This window comes from Episyrphus balteatus, chromosome 2 (assembly GCF_945859705.1).
Source record: "Episyrphus balteatus chromosome 2, idEpiBalt1.1, whole genome shotgun sequence".
NCBI classification, from domain to species: domain Eukaryota; kingdom Metazoa; phylum Arthropoda; class Insecta; order Diptera; family Syrphidae; genus Episyrphus; species Episyrphus balteatus.
Genome location: NC_079135.1, coordinates 47,680,995 through 47,701,551, shown reverse-complemented (window position 1 = coordinate 47,701,551; position 20,557 = coordinate 47,680,995). Strand labels below are relative to the sequence as shown.

Here is a 20,557-nt window from a genome sequence, read left to right as displayed (position 1 = left end):
ACGTACATATTTCACTTGTTATTTCAATACTTCTACGTTTGCTCGGTAGACTTGATATTAATTTCATTCATAAATATTTTTAATTTAAATTTGAATCAAAATGTCAACAATCAAATCAAAATGCGAATTGGATTATTATGCAATTCTCAACGTTCCTCGTGATGCAACCAAAGAACAAATAACGTTGTCATATAGAAAATTAGCAATCAGTTGTAATCCACATAGAAATAGCGAGCACGATGAAGACTTTATACCCCAGAGCTGGCAAGGAGATTTAGACCATTTAAATGGATTAACAAGAGAAAAACAATGGGCTTATATTAATATGGCATACGATGTTTTATGTATGAAAAGTTACATATCATTTTTAAAACTTAAGAAAATGCAAATTTTTAAAATTTTACAGCAAATCCATTACGTCGTGAAATTTATGATCGATTTGGGGAAGCAGGCTTATTTCGAGGTGTTCCCTTACCAAATGGATATTTTCCTCCCTACATGTATCATGGAGATCATTTGAAGGTGTATCATTCTGTATTTGGTTCATATTCGCCGTTTGCAAATTTAATAGATGTTGCAACAAACCCACCTCCATTGTATTCTAATAAAAATGGTCAAGGTGTTCGAATTAAAGATTTGCCGGTAGAAAAAATGATTCCTTTAGAATTAAAAGAAGTTTTCTTTGGAACGATGAAAAGAATGAAGATATTTCGTCAAGAATTTATTGATGATCTTCAAACTGTTACTGAAAAAAGGTACAATGATTTATTTATTGTAGAAAAATAACAAGAAAACAATTATTGAACTTTTTTTTTGATAGAGAAAAGACTATTTTGGTGAATATTCCTGCAGGAACAAAAGCAGGTACAAAATTCATTTTTTCCAATGAAGGTGATCGCAGTCCAACAACAATACCAGCAGATATAATTTTTATAACTATTGACAAACCAAATGAAGATTATATTCGCGATGAAAATAATTTAATTCATATTCATGAAATCAGTTTGTTTGAGGCTTTGGTTGGCTTTCGATTTTCTTTGCAAACAATTGATGATAGAAAAATAGTTACGCTGATAACAGATGTTGTTGATCAAAATTATGAAAAAATAATTTATGGTGAAGGTTTGCCAGTATTAAATGCAGAAATGGATGGACTGGAAAAGGGAGATCTAATTCTACGTTTTAAAAGTAAAGGCTTAACTACATACACCACTTTTTGAAAAAGTACAAAAGTGAAAAGATTTTTGTTCTGGCTATCGCAATTGTTTTGCGATCAAGGGTATACAAATTGATTTTTAAACCAAAAAATAAGCTTTCTGCATCATTAGTTTTAATTTTTCATCCCAAAAATCTATAGAAAATTGAGTTTGAAAATTTTCACTTTTGTACTTTTTCACTTTTTGAGTCAATGTAGTTAAGGCTTAAATCAAAAGAGAAAAAAAAATATTTTTTTATATAATTTGTATTTCAGTTATTTTTCCTGCAATTATTCCGCGTCATTTAAAATGTGAACTCAAAACTTTATTTGATGAAATTGATGAAGAAAATAAGAACATTATATAAATTCTGTGAAAACTTTTCAATTAGGTATATGAAACCTTTTAAACAAACCATTTGGCCAGCAAAACAAAAGCTAATTTCAAACAGTATAATATTTAATAAATGTATCCATTGAAATTCAGTAAATAAACAATGAACATTAATTTCAATAATAACCAAAACTTTCACAGGGTCTAAATACAAAGTTATTTCAATTTCGATTAAATTCCTCACAAGTTATGAGAACCCCTCAAGGTGAGTCGAATTTGAATTTGTGAGGTCTTCGCGTCACAAAAACTTTCGAATTTGAGATCTGTTCTGAAGGAGCTCATAACTCACAAGTTGGATTTTTGCTAGTAAGAAGTTTGAGTTTGTGAGAAATAAATCGTCATAAAATCGAATTATGATCACCTTTTGAGGTTTTTGTGACTTGTGAGGTGTTTGCAAGAATAGGAGGATTACCTCAACTGCAGCCTACTTTTGCAGGGTTTCCCTCAATAAAATTTTGACAGTACTACAAGCTACATCCACAGCTACACCGTTTTTTTTACCCAGTTAAGGTTTGGCCACACCGGAGGGTACGCGGTAGAGGTACGGGTAACGGTACGGGTACTTGTATGAAAAAAATTCCAAACTGACACATCAACGTTCGGGTGTGCAATTTTTTTAATACAAATATCGTTGCCGCTACCCGTACCGCTACCGCGTACCCTCCGGTGTGGCCAAGCCTACGATTAGGTCTGTTTGGGTTCTTTTTGCACAAAAATATGAAACCTGTCAAATTTTAAGGAGTGGGGATGAAATTCTCTCAGAGAAAGAAAAATTGTGTAAAAGTACCCAAACGCTTTTAGACAAAATTTTCTGCTACTTTTTCCACAACAACAAAAATGTAAACAACAACACCAATTGAAACAAAAATATAGAAACGAAAAATATCAAAACTTTTTGTATTGTTTTTCAAACACTTATTTTTTATTTAATTTTTCATAAAATATTTATAAAATGAAGCACTTAACCACTAAAACGTAATAAATAAATATAAAAGCACAAAACATAGCCGCATAGCCATGTTTGTACTTTGTTTTGTTCCTCAAAAAATATAAACACGATTGAAAAAAAAAAATAAAGAAATGAAAAATATTTACACCTAACCACTTTGTATTGTTTTTTAAACACTTTTTTATTTTTGTTCATGAAATATTAATTTATTTTGAATATTACACCACTAAAATGCGATAAATAAAAAGAAAAACAAGAAAAAAGCCACACCGCCATGTTTGTAGTTTGTTTTGTTTGTGTTGTGCGACAAGAAAAAATAAAGAAAAACAGAGAAAGCACTACATTTGACAGATTTTAGATTTTTGTCCGAAGAAATTTTTTGGGCAGAAATTCGCACGAAGGGGAAATTTTTTTCTCTCTCGCGGCCATCTTTTTTGTGAAAAAATGCACAATTTCAGAGTACCCAAACAGGAATTGGGCTGAAAATGTTGAAAAAAGTTGAAATATTTCTGTTTTATAGCCTGTTTTCACTAGAGCAAATGAGATGATTTCGATCAAATTTGCCAAATGAGGTTCGAAATGAGATAATTTCCCATACAAATATCAAATTTGAAATGAGATAATTATCATCTCATTTCGACGAAATTAGGTAGGAAATTAAGTCAAATCGCCTGAACGCTCATAAAATTTCATTGTGAATAGGTCACAATAATGAATTCTTACAAAACGTCAAACTAAAAAAATAAAAAAAAACAGACCTGATTATTGTGAATTGTAACTGTGAATAACCTCATTTTAAAACGTCACTTTTAAAATGCAAATTGCATAAAATTTCAAAATTTAATTTAAAAAAACTAATTTATTTTTATTATAAAAATGCTAAAGTTAACAGAAATTAGTGGAAATATTTTTTCAGCAAGTGAAGAATTTGCACTAGCTCATTGTGTAGGTGCTGATCTCAAAATGGCAAAAGGAATAGCTGTTGAATTTGTGTAAGAAAAGAATCTCTAAAAAACACACAAGCCTTCAGAGTTTAAACAATTTAATTTTAGTAAACGTTTTGGACAAAAGGAAAACCTAAGAAAGCAAAATGTTCGTCGAGGTGGTGTTGCTGTTCTTAAAGATGGTTGCAGGTTTATCTATTATCTTGTAACAAAGGATCTAAGTTATCAGCCAACAACTTATGAAACCATGTTCTCATCATTGAATGCAATGAGAACTCACATGGTAAGTTAAAATATTACATTAGGGTGCGCCTTATTTTCAAACTTTTGAAATTACATATTCCCAAACAGTCAACTGGTTCCATCTCATGAAAAATAAAAAGTCAAAACAAATTTTCCAAATCCGATAAAATTTAGGAGTCGCTAACGGGCTTTGAAAACACTGCTCTGCAAGGAAATCCTCCTTTTAATAAAACTATTTGTACTTTTCTTAAAGATTTTTGTATGCTGATTCCGAATTCGAAGTCAGAATTGGCCTAGGACGTCTAGATATCCCCGTTAGAAAGTCTCAAAAACCCATTTTTTTTTGCTGTTTTCGAAGCAATATTTGGGCATAATGTAATCTTTTTCATCTAAATTTGTTACGGTTTATGAAAAAGAATTTATTTTTATCTCTTTTCTTCTCCGAGATATCTTAATTTTATGTCGTTTTCGATTGGTTTCACTCAAGGATTCACTCATTCTGAAATCCAATAAAACAGTTTGAATCGTTTCCACTCAATTCTGAAAGTTTGTATCGGTGTTAGTGAATAATCAAATAAAAAAATTTAATTTTGTACGAGAAAATTTTGTTTGACATTTATTTTCTATGTATAAGTTATTTTGAGTCGATTCTGATTTGAAATAGAGAAGAGAATTTTACTTCAGAGAAGCGTTTAAGCTGTCATGTTTTTGTGAATAAAACGCTTTCAGAAGGCTTCTGAATGCTTCCGGACGCTTCCGGACGGCCAATCGAAAACGACATTAGTAAGTTTAGATGGTTTGGCATATCTTACCATAAAGAAACTGATCTTTACAAATTAATATATCTTTCTCCCTAGAACAAAAGTATACTTTTTTAAACGATTTTAGTGTGCTGATTTTGAATCCGAACTCAAAAAATTTCAGTCAGCTCTGGTTTTTGAGATATACCTAGTAGTATTATTGAGATTTTCTTAAAAAACTTGATTTTGTGATCCTTTAATGCGTATGTATATTAGACTGGGCCAAAAAAATAAAAATTTTTTTTTTTTTGAAAGTTACTTCGAAAATCTTGTTCAGGATGATGAAAAAAAAATTTGGTGAAAATTTGAGCCGTTAAAAATAATTTTAAGAGGTCTATCCTCGGTGTTTTTTATTTTTATACATGATATGATGTGTTACAACAGAACTGCTAGACGATCAAAGTAAAAAAAATTTCTGTTCATTTTTTCTTATATAAAATTAAATTTCCTACAAAAAAGATCTGATTAAAAATTTTCGTCAGACGAGCCGTATTCGAGTAATTAAGCTTTTTAATCGAAGTGTTTTTTAAATTTGACTGTTTCACTTTGGAATTTTGTGATGAGCAAATAAGTGAATAGAAAAATAAAACCACGACAGATTCTTATAGGAAATTTAATTCTCTACAAAAAAGGTAATTTTCCCTAAATTTTGAGTTCTGAAGCAGTTATTCACGATTTAAAAATTGATTTTTTAATTTTTTTCTCGATTTAAATCGTGAATAACTATTGACAAACCAAATGAAGATTATATTCGCGATGGAAATAATTTAATTCATATTCATGAAATCAGTTTGTCTGAGGCTTTGGTTGGTTTTCGATTTTCTTTGCAAACAATTGATGATAGAAAAATAGTTACGCTGATAACAGATGTTGTTGACCAAAATTATGAAAAAATAATTTATGGTGAAGGTTTGCCAATATTGAAGAAGTTATTCACGATTTAAAAATTGATTTTTTAATTTTTTTCTCGATTTAAATCGTGAATAACTTTTTCAGAACTCAATTTAGGGAAAATTACTACGAGACCTTTTTTGTAAAGAATTAAATTTAATATAAGAATCTGTCGTGGTTTTATTTTTCTATTCACTTATTTGCTCATCACAAAATTCCAAAGTGAAACAGTCAAATTTAAAAAACACTTCGATTTAAAAAGCTTAATTACTAGAATACGGCTCGTCTGACGAAAATTTTCAATCAGATCTTTTTTGTAGGAAATTTAATTTTATATAAGAAAAAATGAACAGAAATTTTGTTTACTTTGATCGTCTAGCAGTTGTGTTGTAACACATCATATCATGTATAAAAATAAAAAACACCGATGATAGACCTCTTAAAATTATTTTTAACGGCTCAAATTTTCACCAAATTTTTTTTTTCATCATCCTGAACAAGATTTTCGAAGTAACTTTCAAAAAAAAAAATATTTTATTTTTGTGGCCCAGTCTAATGTATATCTCAAATCCTGACATAATAGAATTTTTTTGACTTCGGATTTTAACTCAGCACGTCAAAAACTATAGCTCGTTTCAAATCAAAAGCCCTGACTCTGATGTCGTTTTCGATTGGCTCTCCGGAAGCGTCCGGAATCATTCAGAAGCCTTCTGAAAGCGTTTTATTCGCACAAAACTGGCAGACAGAACGCTTCTCAGAAGAGAAATTCTCTTCTCGATTTAAATTCAGAAGCACTAATACATGAACACGAAAATGTCAACAAAAAAATACTCAATCATTCTTTTTTGTTGTAATTCAATTTTTTTGTTTTTTTTTTTTTAATTTAAATTAATTAGATAATTAAAATAGGTACCTTTATGCAATTGAATGACTTGTATACCATTTTCTTCTTCACCACCGTCTTCAGATTTATAATTTTGTATCATTTTTTCGTTTGGAAGAAAAAAATAAAATCAATTTTTGACATTTGAAATTTCACAAACACAAAAAAAAATAGAATTGAATGGAAGCGACTTGACCTGTTTTATTCGATTTCAGAATGAGTGAATCCTTGAGTGAAACCAATCGAAAACGACATAAGTTTTTTTCTCCCTTCCAATAAAATTGAGAACAAATAAAAAAAAAACTCAACTTTATTGGCTCATTGCGACAAATCAACTCAAAAATAACAACAAATCATGCTTGTTTGAATGAAAGAAATGCTAGAGAAAAAATAAACAAACGAAAAATCTGAATTTGTTTATTAATGATTTCTATGGTTACGAGTCCAAAATAATTGAAAAATAAAAATAAGATATTTACTACCCAGTTATACAAATGAAAAGATGTGAATAGAATTTTAAGTTATAAATTGCTATCATATAAACTGGAAATTTCTGGTCCATCTCCACCTAGTCCTATAACAATATCTTCGGCAAAGTTATCCCAACTGCCTTCAAATGATAAATAATCAAATAATTATATGTTTTTTTGATTGCCCTCGGATATGGAGTGATGCAAGCCCGGGAGACTTGCCTCCGCTTTCTGAGGCTAACCCAGTGAATCTCACAGACGGATCAATTAACTAAAATTGGGATATCAAGAATTGTTCTTCATTATTTTATCGTAATTTCAGAAAAAGATCAGCTGCCTCATAAATGCTTCCTTCCAGTAAGCAAATGAGTTTTTTTATTTTTGCTCAATTTTCCATGGGACTTTTGATTTGAGACGACCTATATAAGAAAAGTATACTTTTGTTCCTAGGAGAAACAAATCTACAAGGCAGTTTATCGAATGGTTTATCACAAATGAGATATTTCTAATTAGAAAAATAATATATACAATTACAAAACACGTATAAATTTTGTTTAATGTATTTTATTACCTATAGTTTTCTTTATATATTTGATTTTTAAATATAATGGGCGTTGATATTTTTTTCATGTGGGATTTACTACAAACTGCAGGATTTCGATATTTTTGCTGTTTTTGTCAATAAGTATTTTAAAATGGGTTTAAAACTTTTCTTAATAAATACAAATTTGGTGTCATATGACAGATCATGCTATAAGTCCTCCAAATTTGAGCTTAATACGAATAATAGTTTTATTTTTGTACAAGATCAACCGAATCTAAAAGGGTTATTTTCTACAATCTACTCATATTTAAAAAAAAAATCATTAAAAATAATGGTAGGTACGTGCTAGAATTTTTCTTAAACCAGATTTAGATTCTGAAAAGTCAAATATTTCATAATTTCAAAAACTATTTGAAGGAGAAAAAAAAACATTAATTCTGCAGACCAGTGAAATTAGCCTGGCCAGCCCAAATAACAAAAACTTTTCTAGTTTGAATCTTCACCTGCAAAATCAGTTTCTATTTAAATTTTCTAGTTCCCTGGAATGTTCTCCCTGAACTTTTCTTTTAAGCTCAAAAATGTTATAGTTTAGCAAATAGCTAGAAAAGACTTAAGAAGAGAATTCAAATGGTATCTAGAAAAAAATTATTTATATTGAAGGCTTTAAAAATAAGAAAATATGATTGTTATTATCAAATGCTTGCTTACATATTTTTTTTTTTAATTACAAAATTGCGTTTTCATTGCCTCAAGACCTTTACAGCTAGAATCCATCGGCAGCAACGTCCAAGGGGACCCCAGATATAGTACGAAAAATTCACAGCTCAGTTTTCAAGGGTTATCAATGAAAAAAGGTTTAATTCAGGGTTATTTTAAAACTGTCTCACTTTATTGAATCCTCAAACAACTCTGAATGTAAAAAAAATTTTAGAAGCAAACTTAATATTTCATAATTTGATTTTACCAACAAGTTCAGCCACGTAGAAACAAAAAAAAATATATGGCTTTCTCTAAAAAAAAGTAGTTTTGGTTATTTTTTTCAATTCCTCTAAAACGACAAAACATTTTCGCATCCGGTTTTCTCTTTTTGACTTAAAATTAATAAATGTATCAAATCTTGAAAATAAAATCAGTACTAAATTACATACAATTTTGAGAAAAATTAATTTTTGAAATTTTTTTTTTAAATTTTTTTTCAAAATTTTTAGTTTGAAAATAAATTTTTCAAAAACTTTTCTCTTTTTGACTTAAAATTAATAAATGTATAAAATCTTGAAAATAAAATCAGTACTTAATTACATACAATTTTGAGGAAAATTAGTTTGAAATTTTTTTTCATATTTTTTTGTTTGAAAATAAATTTTTCAAAAACTATTCCTTAAAAAAGTTAAGTTTTTGGCTCTCTTAAAAAAAGTATAGGACGATATTGTAAATATAACCTTGGATTTTTAATAATTTGTTTTCCAATCTTAGTCAAGTTCCCAAAAAATTTGCCCTCCAGGCTAAACAGAGGGGAATAACCACCCCCCTCCCCTCCAATATGATTGTCTAATCTCAACCAAATCTACATGCTATCGCTTTTTGGCAAATTGCTGGTGAATTAATTTGTATAAATAATAAAAAATGGTTGAACAAAACATACATAAGTCATGTTTTTGAATATCTAATTGCCGGTAGCGACCTCTAAATATTATTCAATTTTTATAAATTTTTCAGACATTTTTTTTTTTCATGACAAAGAACAAAATGGCGGGTTGGGACGGTCAAAATTAAAATTTTTTTTACCCAATATAAGACGAACCCTAACCTATGTACATATTTTCACTTCGCTAGAACTTTAAAATAATTTATACTTACTTTTTAGCTTGCCAATGAGGTGACCAAATTGGCAATACCCCGAATCGGTTGTGGAGTAGATAAACTCATTTGGAGCAAAGTTAAGTCACAAATAGAAGAAGTTTTTGCTAATGATTCAATTGAGATTGTTGTTTATAATTATATTCAAAGTAATAACTAAAATCTATTTTGGCACAAAAACATAAACGACTATTTCTACTTCTTCGTCGCCGAAAACAGTATGCAGCTCAGCACTTACTTTGTCCCATTCAAGGCCATCAATACCGCAACCAATTCTCGGAATAGCTAGCTTCTGAACTTTGTTAAGTTTCTAAATATACAAAAAAATCAATGTTATTTAATGTTAAAATAAAAATATATAATACAAACCATATGTTCTTTCATTTGACTCAAAGAAGATCGTAAACTATCATAAGTAGGACTTCCATAGCTTGCTGGTTTTGTAACGAGATAGTAAATGAATCGATTTTTATCTTTAAGTACAGCAACACCTCCACTACTGATTTTCTGTGCTAATAATTCTTCGACCTGTCCGTAAGTTTGTCTGAATTTCACTGCAATTCCAGCACCCATTGCAAAATCAGCACCAACACAGTGCGCTAATGAGTATTCTTCTGGTGCAGAAAAGAGATCACCTTCGACCTCTGAAAGTTTCAATTTAGAACTAGCCATGACGAATCTGCGTTGAATTTCTGAAAAAAAAAACATAAAAACCCTATAATCAGCCTTATTCTGAAAGAAAACTACATTAAAATTTCTAGAATATCGTTACTTTTATCAGAGAGCAAAAAGCGTTTTTATTTGGAGACTTTCCATCAAAGCACTAAGGATCATTTGCTGATATGAAACTTAAGCATTTAAGTTGAACATAACTCTTATGTCGATTTGTATTGGTTTCACTCAAAATAGAGCAAACGAGTATCTTATCAATACGAATTACATTAACTAAAGAGAAATAAGGATACACTACATCGTCAACAAGTGGCTATGTAAAAACAATGTCATGAGAGAACGACTTATGTTGGAAAATAAGGAAAATTGTAATCCAGGTTCACGGAGGCGTATGAGTAACATTTGGTTAATTATGTTTATGTTTAGATAATTAAAAAAATTACACCTTGATAAATTCAATATTTGTTAATTGTAATAATGTTTTAATTTCAAATTTTATAAAATTTTCAAGATCTAAACAAAAACATTTCAAGGTGTCGTGAACAGCGACGAAACGTTTGGTAACATGTTTTATTTTTTTTATTTGCATTAATAAACCAAAAAAGCCCAAATAAATCAAAAACTATAAAAAAAATTGATCATATAATTTCTCAATACACAAACAATTAATTTATACCAAAATAAATAAATAAATAACACAAATCACTTTTTTTGGATAATACACTTGCAAAACAATTTCAGAAGATTCGGTCTTGCAATATTTCAAAACTCACCACAGCTTTCAGCAATATGAAAAATGAGGACAATAATAAGTATCTAAGCTAAGAGAGCTAACAAGAGGAGTTTCAAAAAACACATCAGCTGACAAATTTTGCCATCCCACGTCACTACAAAAATATAACATCGGAAGCTCAATTTGGCCTTGATAACCTAATTATTATAGCTCATATCAAACCATGTGTTTTTCGGTGTGATTGTTTTTAGACCAGAATCAGGAAAAATTAAAAAAAATTGTAATCATATCTATACTAGAATCCAAGTCGCTATCGATGAATCATACAATACATTATCACTAAATAAAGTTCTCAAAGCAGCCATTGAGATTCTTCAAGTTGATTTGTTATGTTCACTGGGGTGTATGAGTAATATTTTTTTTTTTGTTTTTTTTAGTAAATTATAGTGGAGTAACTAAAGCTCAAAAATTGGCTATATTAGGGAACCCGGCCGAACAGCTTAGATTTTGATGATCTTTTTTTTCAAACGTCGGTAACTAAAAATACTTTAAAGTCTATAGATTAAAAATTGCCGGTGTTGCCGTCTTGATTTTTTAAATTTAATTGAAGATTTTTGTGAATAAAAACAAATTTTTTTCAAAAATTTTTCTTAAATTTCATAAATTAATTGATGCCAAAAGATTGTCTAGGAAATTCAAGGAAAAAAAATATATGGGAGTGAGGGACCATTTTCCATAGTTCAAGCGCTAGATGCAATTTTCATATTAATTGACTTCAAACACAAAAAAAAATATTTGAACACAACGGCAACACCTACAATATTCAAATATAAATTTTTTAAAAGCTAGAAGCTTAGTCATATATTTAAAATTAAAATTAAGTTAATTGAATGAACGGCTTTTGAAAGAATGGTAATTGAACTCAGATTTTTGAAAAAAAAAATTATTGAAAAAATTTTAACATGTCGTTTTTCAAACTTGGCAGTAATATAAAATGCATTTATTTTCAAATTTTTCTGGCCGCATTTATTATGATTTCAAATTATAAAAGGAAATGTCAATATGTATTACGGTTTATGAAAAAAATTAAAAAGTATTTCATTTTCCAAGAACTTTTTTTAATAAAAGTTTTGAAAAAAAAATGTAACTTATTTTTTTTTTTAAGTTCAACATCTGAACATAAAATTATTTTTTATTCATTTAATAACCCTTACTGTTGAAAGTTAAATAGCAAAAATTTAAAGTTCCTATTTACCACAGTCTTTGAGAAAATTAATTATTTCAATGCAAAAATTCAGTTTTAATAAAAAAAAAACCATTGAAATTGAAGTAATTTTTCATTTTTTTTTCAAAAGTGTGATATATTTTACCTTTTTTGCTTCGAAATTCAACTGATAATATTTATGGCCAAAATTTTTTTTTAAATAAATTCATATTTTATTAGAAAAAGTTTGAAAAAAGTCATTTTAAATTTTTCTAATAACATTTTTTTTTTTTGAATTCTGAGTTTGAGGACCATTTTTTCAAAAAGTCTTGATTAAATTTAGTGGATTTAAATTAAAGAGATAAAAATGAGCTTCTGGCTTTTTAAAAATGTATTTTAAAATATTGTAGCTGTTGCCGTTGTTTTCAAAATATTTTTTTTGTGTTTGAGGTCAGAATGTTAGAAAATTGCATTTATCGCTTAAACGATGGAAGATTGTCCCTTACTGCCTTATATATATTTTCCTTAAATTACCTAGAGAATCTTTTGCTATCATTTGTTTTATGAAATTTAAGCATAAAAAAATGGTTTTGTTAGAAAAAATTTAATTTTAATTTTAAAAAACAATACGGCAACACCGGCAATTTTTAATCTATAGACTTTAAAGTATTTTTAATTACCTACGTTTGAAAAAAAAAATCGTCAAAATCAGAGCTGTTCGGCCGGGTTCCCTAATAATTTGCTTTAGTTACTCTACTATTAATTAAAAAATAAATAGAGTTTTGATCCCATTCGAAGTCATCACAGTGCGTATTAAAAGGAATCGATCTGGATTTTCATCTTCACACTATTTTAAACTACTCTATTTTAAACTTCCATGTATATTTGAATAATTATTGTGTTTTATTTATTTTCGACGCGGTTTTTATATACATACATAAAACAAATCGCAAAAAATTACAAAAACTAAACTACTCCATACTATACGATCTAAGGGTCCGGACCAGCGTTACCTTTGGGACTCTTAAGAGTCCCTGTAACTTCTTCAAATCGCTGAAACTCCAGGACTTTTCTTTTTAAACCATTGAAATTTAACTCCATTTACGAATTTGGAACACTTTTTTATAAACACAGAAATATTTATTCAATTATGTTATATGAACGTGTTGAAACAGAATTTGTTTTTTTTTAAAAACATCTACCTTGGGCATAATAAACAAACTGAGTGAATTAAAAAAAAAAATTTTAAATTCAAAATTAAACTAAGGGCCAATTTTTCAATAGTCAGATAAACCTCAGATAGAGCCTATTCCTAGGAATAAAAGTTTTTTTTTATATTGACATTTATTCTTCTGATAGTCTGACTGACGATTGAAAAATCAGGGCTAAATGAATTAAAACTTTTTCTGAGCTTTGTCTATTTGTTCTTTTCTTAACCACAATAGCTCAGAAAAAGTTTATAATTCATTTAAATTAATTTTTTATTTAAAAATTATTTTTTTTTTTAATTCACTCAGTTTATTTTTTTTTAATTAGTTTCAGTAGCCTTTTTTATGAAATAAAACTTATTTTTTTGATGAAAATAAACTGGGCTTTAATAAAAAGCACAAAAAATTAATACTCATTAACGTGTTTTTTTTTTGACTTAAATGATATGAAAGTGTAAAAAACAACTTAAAAAACGAAGAAAATTGTGTTTGATGCAAAATTGTGGAGAAACAGTTGTCCGCAGAAAAAAAAGTTTTGAGACATACTTAAACTGTAATAAATTCTTGATTGGTTGTAAAAAAAATCTTTCAAATCAAACGTTGTTTGGCAAAGATAAGGCCAGTTAAAGGACAAGAGAGCAAAAATCATAAAAACCGTGGTAACTCGAAAACGGGACGAAAACGAGAAAATTACCTCTTAAGTTTTTCGACTTAAAATGACTTCAGGAATCCATGGTTTTCATTTGGGGCGGTAATTGTGGGACACCCTGTATAAATTATTCGCATTGATAAAAAAAAAAAAACCAAAACACAAAAATAAAGCTATTGTGAATGGATTTTGTTTATAAATAAAAAAAAGCTCACACATAAAAAGCCGCACGCCTCAATTCGCATGAGCAAAAGTAGTAGGTATTTGCAAGTTTGTCGCTGTGTTCCTTTGTACTGACATTCTACATTTTTATAAATACTTCAATATAGTATTCGCATTTCAATTTCATTTTTATTGATAAAAATCCAGTAGTGAATAGGCATTTTTTGTATTCAAAAGTGTAACATTTACCATCGAATAATAAAAACAAATTCAAACTATAGTACAAATAGAAATATAATACTATTAAAAAGATTGGCCGTTTTTTACTTTTGCAGAACCTTTGTGATGTAACATTAAAACTCAGGGGAAAAATAAACATAACAATCTATCTTATAAACTTACGCTTAGTGTTTGAATAAATTAATTTTGAACTCTGCACAAGAAATCTTGAGAACATTTATACCGTTACAGATAGTTTTATTAATAATAAATATTCATCTAAAAATTTTGTAAACACTTCTGAATTTTGTCGCGATTATATCAATCTTTTTCGTATCTTTTAATTAATTGTGCGTACCTCTCTACCTTCACCTTTGCAAAACTCACAGCTGATTTGCAGAAATGTCACTTCTTAAATTGACAGCAAAAAACATGCTTTTCGTTAGCAACATTCGTGTTGCTGCAGCAAAACCTTTGCAGCGGCGATTTTATAGATGGGGTTTCAAATGCACATCAAATAATGATGTGTTGATGAAAGGTTGTTTGTTGTCAGGTAAGTAACCAGAAGCGGATTAAAAAAAAATATGATTTAATAATGATGAGGGCCGCTTATGGATTTTATTAAGAGGCATATTAGGATACATATTTCTCTCCAAATAAAATTTAAATAAAATTGGTAATGAGGAAGTCATTTAAAATTTTATGTACAATTTTTTCGGTTGTAAATTAAATCAAATAATCCTAAGGCCCAGTCGCATTAAAACATAAATAAAACATGTTTTTGAGTAAAGTATGTACAAAGTGTTTGTTAATTTTGATTTTATCATAAACTGGACGACATTTGTGCAGTTGGTCGTTAGTTTTTGACTAATAAAGGCTTGACCACACCGGAAGGTATGCGGTATAGCGATACGGGTACTTGTATGAAAAAAATTCAACACTTGAATACTGATGTTCCAGTTTGGAATTTTTTCATACCCGTACGGCTACCACATATCCTTCCGGTGTGGTAAAGCCTTAAGACTGGTGTATAACTAAAATGGACCAAAATGACGTGGGTAAGAGATGAATGACCAAAACCTACAATCCCAAAAAGAAAATCTCCAAATTGAAAATCCCCAAAAATTAGAGATAAGCCAAAATCCCCCAGAAAAAAAAATGGTCCAAAATAATGATGCGATATGATTGCTAGATACACAAACAGGGCAACATCATTTTAGGAAAACAAAATTTGTATTTGCTCTACAATTGACCATTCAAAATTATAATTAGAGTGAAATAATAACCGAATCCATACTAAAATATTTTGTTACGGTCTTTAATTTGTATTTGAATGCAAATACAGACTAACTGTTACAAAAAACAGCATTTGCAGGATTTTGTTAAGAAAAAAAAAAAAAAAAAACTGGCTGTGAAAACCTAAATTTATAAGTCCAACACCATTGAACCAACTCACCACAAAAATATCAGTGACCACAAACATTTTATAAACGAAAAATTCTTTGGTATGTGAAGATTTTTGGAGATTTTGTTTATTGACTCCCTTTCACCCTGGAGGTTTTTTTTTTACTAAAATTTTGTGGAGATTTTTGCCGAATGAGATTTTATTTTTTGGAACAAGAGTCTCCCAAATAACGTAAGCTCAGGGACTCGGAAAACACATTTATAAAAAGATAGAATGGAAACGTTTTCAAGTAATGATTTTACAAGCATTTTTAGAATTCGGTCTTAATCTCACGTAATAAATGACCAATATGAACCTAATTGACCTCAGAACTTTGAATCCAATGCTTGGGATGGGAAAAACCGGTTTCGGTTTTTTTTCAACCGGTTTTTTTTTCGGGATTTTTGTTATCGCGGTTTAAACCGGTTTTTAGAAAAGAATACCGAAAAACCGAAAAAAAACCGGCTGAAAAAAACATCCAACAAAAAAAAGATCCGACGAGACAAAATGACTGAAAACCCTCAAAACATTCATTCCCTCTCTCAATTTACCATAAAATTATAAATTTTCATTCATATTCAGCTTAAAAAATTCTTCAAACTCCTATTAAGAGCGAGTTAAGAACTCTTATAACAAAATCAAGCTCAGGGATTTTCTTCGAAAAGTTTTTTTTTTTTTGTTGACAAATTAGGTTAAATTTATTTTTTACTGTCAAATCAAGCAAAAAAACCAAGAACCTGTTTTTCCAGCGAGTATATTTTGTTGATTGAAGTAGGTAGCTCTATTTATTTAAAAGTCTTGAGCCTTTTAAATTTTTTCATTTTCTTTACGATTATGGCAAAAATTGCTCTGTGTTGTTTATTTTTCTTAACAAAAAGAACTACAGCTTTTTAATTATAAAATGTATTTCGATATTTTATTTGAAATCTTCTTTCTATAGGCTATACATAACCATCAGCTGGCTTATGAGTATGTACGTATATCTTACTTATTTCAAAATGCATGAGTGCCGCATGTAGTTTATTTATTAAATTTCTTTTATTATACATATGTATACAAATCTACATACGAGAATGGTACAGAATTTAATCATGAACTTGAATTTAAAAACAAACAAAAAACAAATATATTGACTCTTCTCTTGCAAGTTCAAGTTCAGAAGTATATTCCAGACACTAATTTTATTTTGAAATAGAAAAAAAAGCTTTAAAGCTCATGTTATCTTATATAGAATTTATTTATTTTCTTTGTAAACTTAAGAGAGCAATTTTTAACGAAATGATAACAAAACATTTTTGATAATCTTGGATAGATTATTATTGAATTGTAAAAATAGAGATAATTATGAAATTCTTGCAATCTCCAATTGAATAAAATATCAAGGTCAAACTAAAGTAACCATTCAGTTCGAAGCTCTTAAAAATAAAAAGGAATATTAAAGTGCCTTGCACACGATTGAGAGAGAATTTAATAATGTTTACCTATATTTTTTTCACATGAGTAATTTTTTTTTAATACAACAGCTGTGAATTGTTTAACGACAGGGATGGTAAAATAACAAATTTAAATTCAAGAACAGTAGAAAATTATATTTGAGGTTTTAGCTTTGTTTTTTTTTTTAATATAGGTTAAAAAAGTACGTATACACCACAGTGTACCCGTACAAACATGGGTTATTTTAATAAATACATACACATAAGACATAACATATATATGAACAACAAACAACGTCTTATGATGCAGTCATATCGATGAAAAATTTAAATGTAAATGTAAAAAAAAAAATTTGTGATGCCATGTGTTAACTTAGAACTAAGACCAATAGTGACTAATACTCTTTTTATCATCCCTGTATTCGAGAAATTTATTTGAAAATATGCATGTACAATGTACATGCATTTTACATTGTACATAGGTTAAATGAACATTTCCGTGGTGTTTGGTATAAACATGAAAATTGTATTAGACAAAGTCATTCAAAGAGTACTACTTTAATACTTTCAAATTTGTTTCACAACATTCTAATTGACGTTTAAATCCTTAAATGAAACATTTCCATTTTAGGAATCATCATTTTTCCATATTTCAAACTCCACAGACGGATACTTAAATTACGATGCAGGTTTTAATTTCAAGAGTCAGGGAATAGGAGTCTATTACTGTGGGAAGGACAATTTTGTCAAAAATTGACTGAAAATTAATACAAGATTTCCATAGATTTGAAGAACATTAGATAACCTTGACATAAATCTACATAATTTCTTCTTTAAATAATATAAATTGAAAATGATAGAGATAGAAATAAATTAATTGAAAGTCTCACTATCCAAATGTATTACCCACAATGTTAATTTGAATTTTAGTTCGCATTTTTGACCAATTAATTGGAATAAATTAAAAATGATTAAGTACAAAAAAGAGTATTCATTAAATTACTCCGATATGTTTGGGTTTGAACAAAACGTTTATTGCACACATTTTATCTCTTATAGCGAAAAAACTCATACTCCTATATCAAAAAAAAAAAAAAAAAAAAAAACAATATTCAAACCATAACAAGTGCTAATTGCTTTTCGTAATCAACAATTTTAAAACAAACAAATCGACAATAATTGATATGCTCAAAGAATTTTTAAGCATTTCAACTCATAAAGTCAAAAGCTCTAAAGCTTTTAGATTTATCTCTTTTTGACTCTATCAGCTTTTGATAATTCCCCCAATCTCACTGTTTTAATTGATTAGTTTAGCCCTCTTCGCTTTCGCGATCAAACCTCTATTATTCCGGGAGTAACACTTGTCTGTTTTAATTTCTTTTTTCCGACTAGATAATCAACCCAATCATTTTAACTTAACTAAAATGTCCACCAGTACGAAACCAAAACTTGTTCCTGTAGAGGAATCTCGTCGATTTATGATTGATTGCTTCAAGGCAGTTAAGGTACCAGATGATCATGCCCGTGCAATGGCTGACCTTCTTATCGCAGCCGATCACAGGGGACATTTTAGCCATGGAATGAATCGTTTGGAGATGTATCTGAATGATCTATCGATAAACTCTACAAATGGATCAGCAGTGCCAGAAATTATTAAGGAGACACCGGCTACAGCATGGGTTGATGGTAAGAATGGTCTTGGAGCTGTTGTGGGTAACTACTGCATGGACCTGGCAATTAAAAAAGCTAAAACAGTGGGTGTTGGATGGGTATGTGCAAAGCGCTCTAATCACTACGGAATGGCTGGGTGGTATTCCAAGCGGGCAATGGAACACGGTTTAGTTGGCTTATCAATGACAAATACCTCTCCTCTCATGGCGCCAACTCGTTCTAAGGAAGCAGCATTGGGCACCAATCCCTTGGCGCTAGGGGCACCAGCAAAAGATGATAAGTTTTTACTGGACATGGCTACCACAAGTGTTGCAGTTGGTAAAATAGAAATTCAGATGAGGAAAGGTGAACCGTTACCCAGTGGCTGGGCTCAAGATCCAGAAGGCAAGGAAACCCACGATGCTGAGTTGGCATTCAAAACTGCTTGCCTTATGCCTGTAGGTGGCTCAGAGATATCTTCCGGATACAAAGGATACGGACTAGGAGCAATGGTTGAAATTCTCTGTGGAGTTATGGCTGGTTCAAATTATTCAACAAAAGTACGAAAATGGACACATGCTGGTGCAAACACTGAAGCCGATTTAGGACAAGTGTTTATTGCAGTGGATCCTAATTGTTTTGCTCCGGGCTTCGAAGATAGAATGGTTGATTTGAATGGAAGATTAAGAGGATGTACTCCGGTAGTTAAAATGCTTATGATTTTTGTTTTTTCCAATAAAATTAAATTGTAAATTTGTTTTAATTTTCAGACCGATCCGTCCAAGCCAGTTTTGGTACCTGGAGACAAGGAAGATGCCAACATGGAAGCCGTTAATCAAGCTGGTGGCATTCAGTATCTCGAAAACCAACTTAAATGCTGTGAAGAACTTTCCAAAAGGCTAAATGTTAAACCCATGAGTTTTATCTAAAAAAAAAAAAACAACAAAGAGTTGAGAGTTATTTTAAAAGAAAAATGCATTTTAAAAACTCATTATTAACTGGACATTTATATAGTATGTAGCTTGTTACGTATTATTATTTTATTTTTGTTTTTGTTCTAATTAGCTGCGTTGTTAAAAATAGATTAGTTTCAAATTTGATGAAGATCAGAAAATTATATTTAAAGTCTAAATCACGCTTTTGTACACTTAATACATTTTTGTATTTAAAAACTTACAAAAATACTGCTGTGTTTTTTTTTTTCTTTTATCAACAAGATATTTTAATTTTAAGAGTAGTTTGTCTGTCCTCAAAGGAACTTGCATATTTGTTCTTCGCTCAATGTATGAAAACCGACGGCAAATGTAGGCTTTCTGAACTTAAGCTTAACATATAAAAAACATATTATACCGATTATGCCAATTTTTCAATAGTCAGATAAACCTCACTTAGAGTTTATTCCTATGAATAAAAGTTTTTTTTATATTGAAATTTATTCCTCTGATAGTCTAACTGATGATTGAAAAATCAGGGCTAAGAGTAATAAATACACTGAAAAGATGATAAGAATGGTACAACTTATATTAAATATTTTGGGGCGTATAAGGATTCTTAATGCAAATAAAATAATTGCAAAAGAAGTAAATAAATTTAAAAAAAAATTGAGAATGAAGGTAAGTATTTATAAATCCATACTCCAGACAAAATAAACATAAAAAAGAGCAAAACCAGAAATATTTCGCATAGGGCTGAAAATTGGTACAGAGCATTTAAATGTCGATTAAAGTAAAATATCAAAAGTCCCCAAAAGTCCACACATGGGACTTTTGGGGACTTTTGATATTTTACTTTAATCGACATTTAAATGTCGAAAATTTAGGTTTTTTATATATAACATTAAAACGGGAGAAGCTATCAAAAAAAGTATGTATGGATGACCTGTAGGTTTTGTAATTCCCTAAAAAAATTGTATGACACTTTTTTTTCTACGAGATATCGTTTAGAAGATATCGTGGTTTTAAAACGTGTCAAATGTCGAAAATATCGGTTTTTTGCCTATTACTCTTAAACTAT

The 20,557-nt window shown here is 29.4% G+C and overlaps 4 protein-coding genes across 4 annotated transcripts; 3 read left to right on the top strand and 1 right to left on the bottom strand.

Moving 5' to 3' along the window:
- Positions 1–22: 22 nt before the first annotated feature.
- On the top strand, positions 23–1,718 carry LOC129909147 (dnaJ homolog subfamily B member 13). Its single transcript, XM_055986129.1, has 4 exons — positions 23–344; positions 407–755; positions 821–1,188; positions 1,472–1,718. Exons 1-4 carry the CDS (start codon positions 101–103, stop codon positions 1,561–1,563), a joined length of 1,053 nt encoding a protein of 350 aa, XP_055842104.1. The 5' UTR covers positions 23–100; the 3' UTR covers positions 1,564–1,718.
- A 1,601-nt stretch (positions 1,719–3,319) lies between these two features.
- LOC129909150 (ADP-ribose glycohydrolase OARD1) lies at positions 3,320–9,538 on the top strand. Its single transcript, XM_055986133.1, has 3 exons — positions 3,320–3,530; positions 3,591–3,765; positions 9,178–9,538. The coding sequence occupies exons 1-3, from the start codon at positions 3,415–3,417 to the stop codon at positions 9,328–9,330; spliced, it is 444 nt and encodes a 147-aa protein (XP_055842108.1). The 5' UTR covers positions 3,320–3,414; the 3' UTR covers positions 9,331–9,538.
- LOC129909149 (ADP-ribose glycohydrolase OARD1-like) lies at positions 9,285–14,341 on the bottom strand. The gene is made up of 3 exons (XM_055986132.1): positions 14,201–14,341; positions 9,540–9,862; positions 9,285–9,480 (listed from the first exon to the last, which is right to left on the bottom strand). The coding sequence occupies exons 1-3, from the start codon at positions 14,253–14,255 to the stop codon at positions 9,334–9,336; spliced, it is 525 nt and encodes a 174-aa protein (XP_055842107.1). The 5' UTR covers positions 14,256–14,341; the 3' UTR covers positions 9,285–9,333.
- Positions 14,342–14,411: 70 nt separating this feature from the next.
- LOC129909146 (uncharacterized oxidoreductase YjmC-like) lies at positions 14,412–19,661 on the top strand. The gene is made up of 3 exons (XM_055986128.1): positions 14,412–14,570; positions 18,287–19,245; positions 19,315–19,661. Exons 1-3 carry the CDS (start codon positions 14,420–14,422, stop codon positions 19,471–19,473), a joined length of 1,269 nt encoding a protein of 422 aa, XP_055842103.1. The 5' UTR covers positions 14,412–14,419; the 3' UTR covers positions 19,474–19,661.
- The last annotated feature ends 896 nt before the right edge of the window (positions 19,662–20,557 follow it).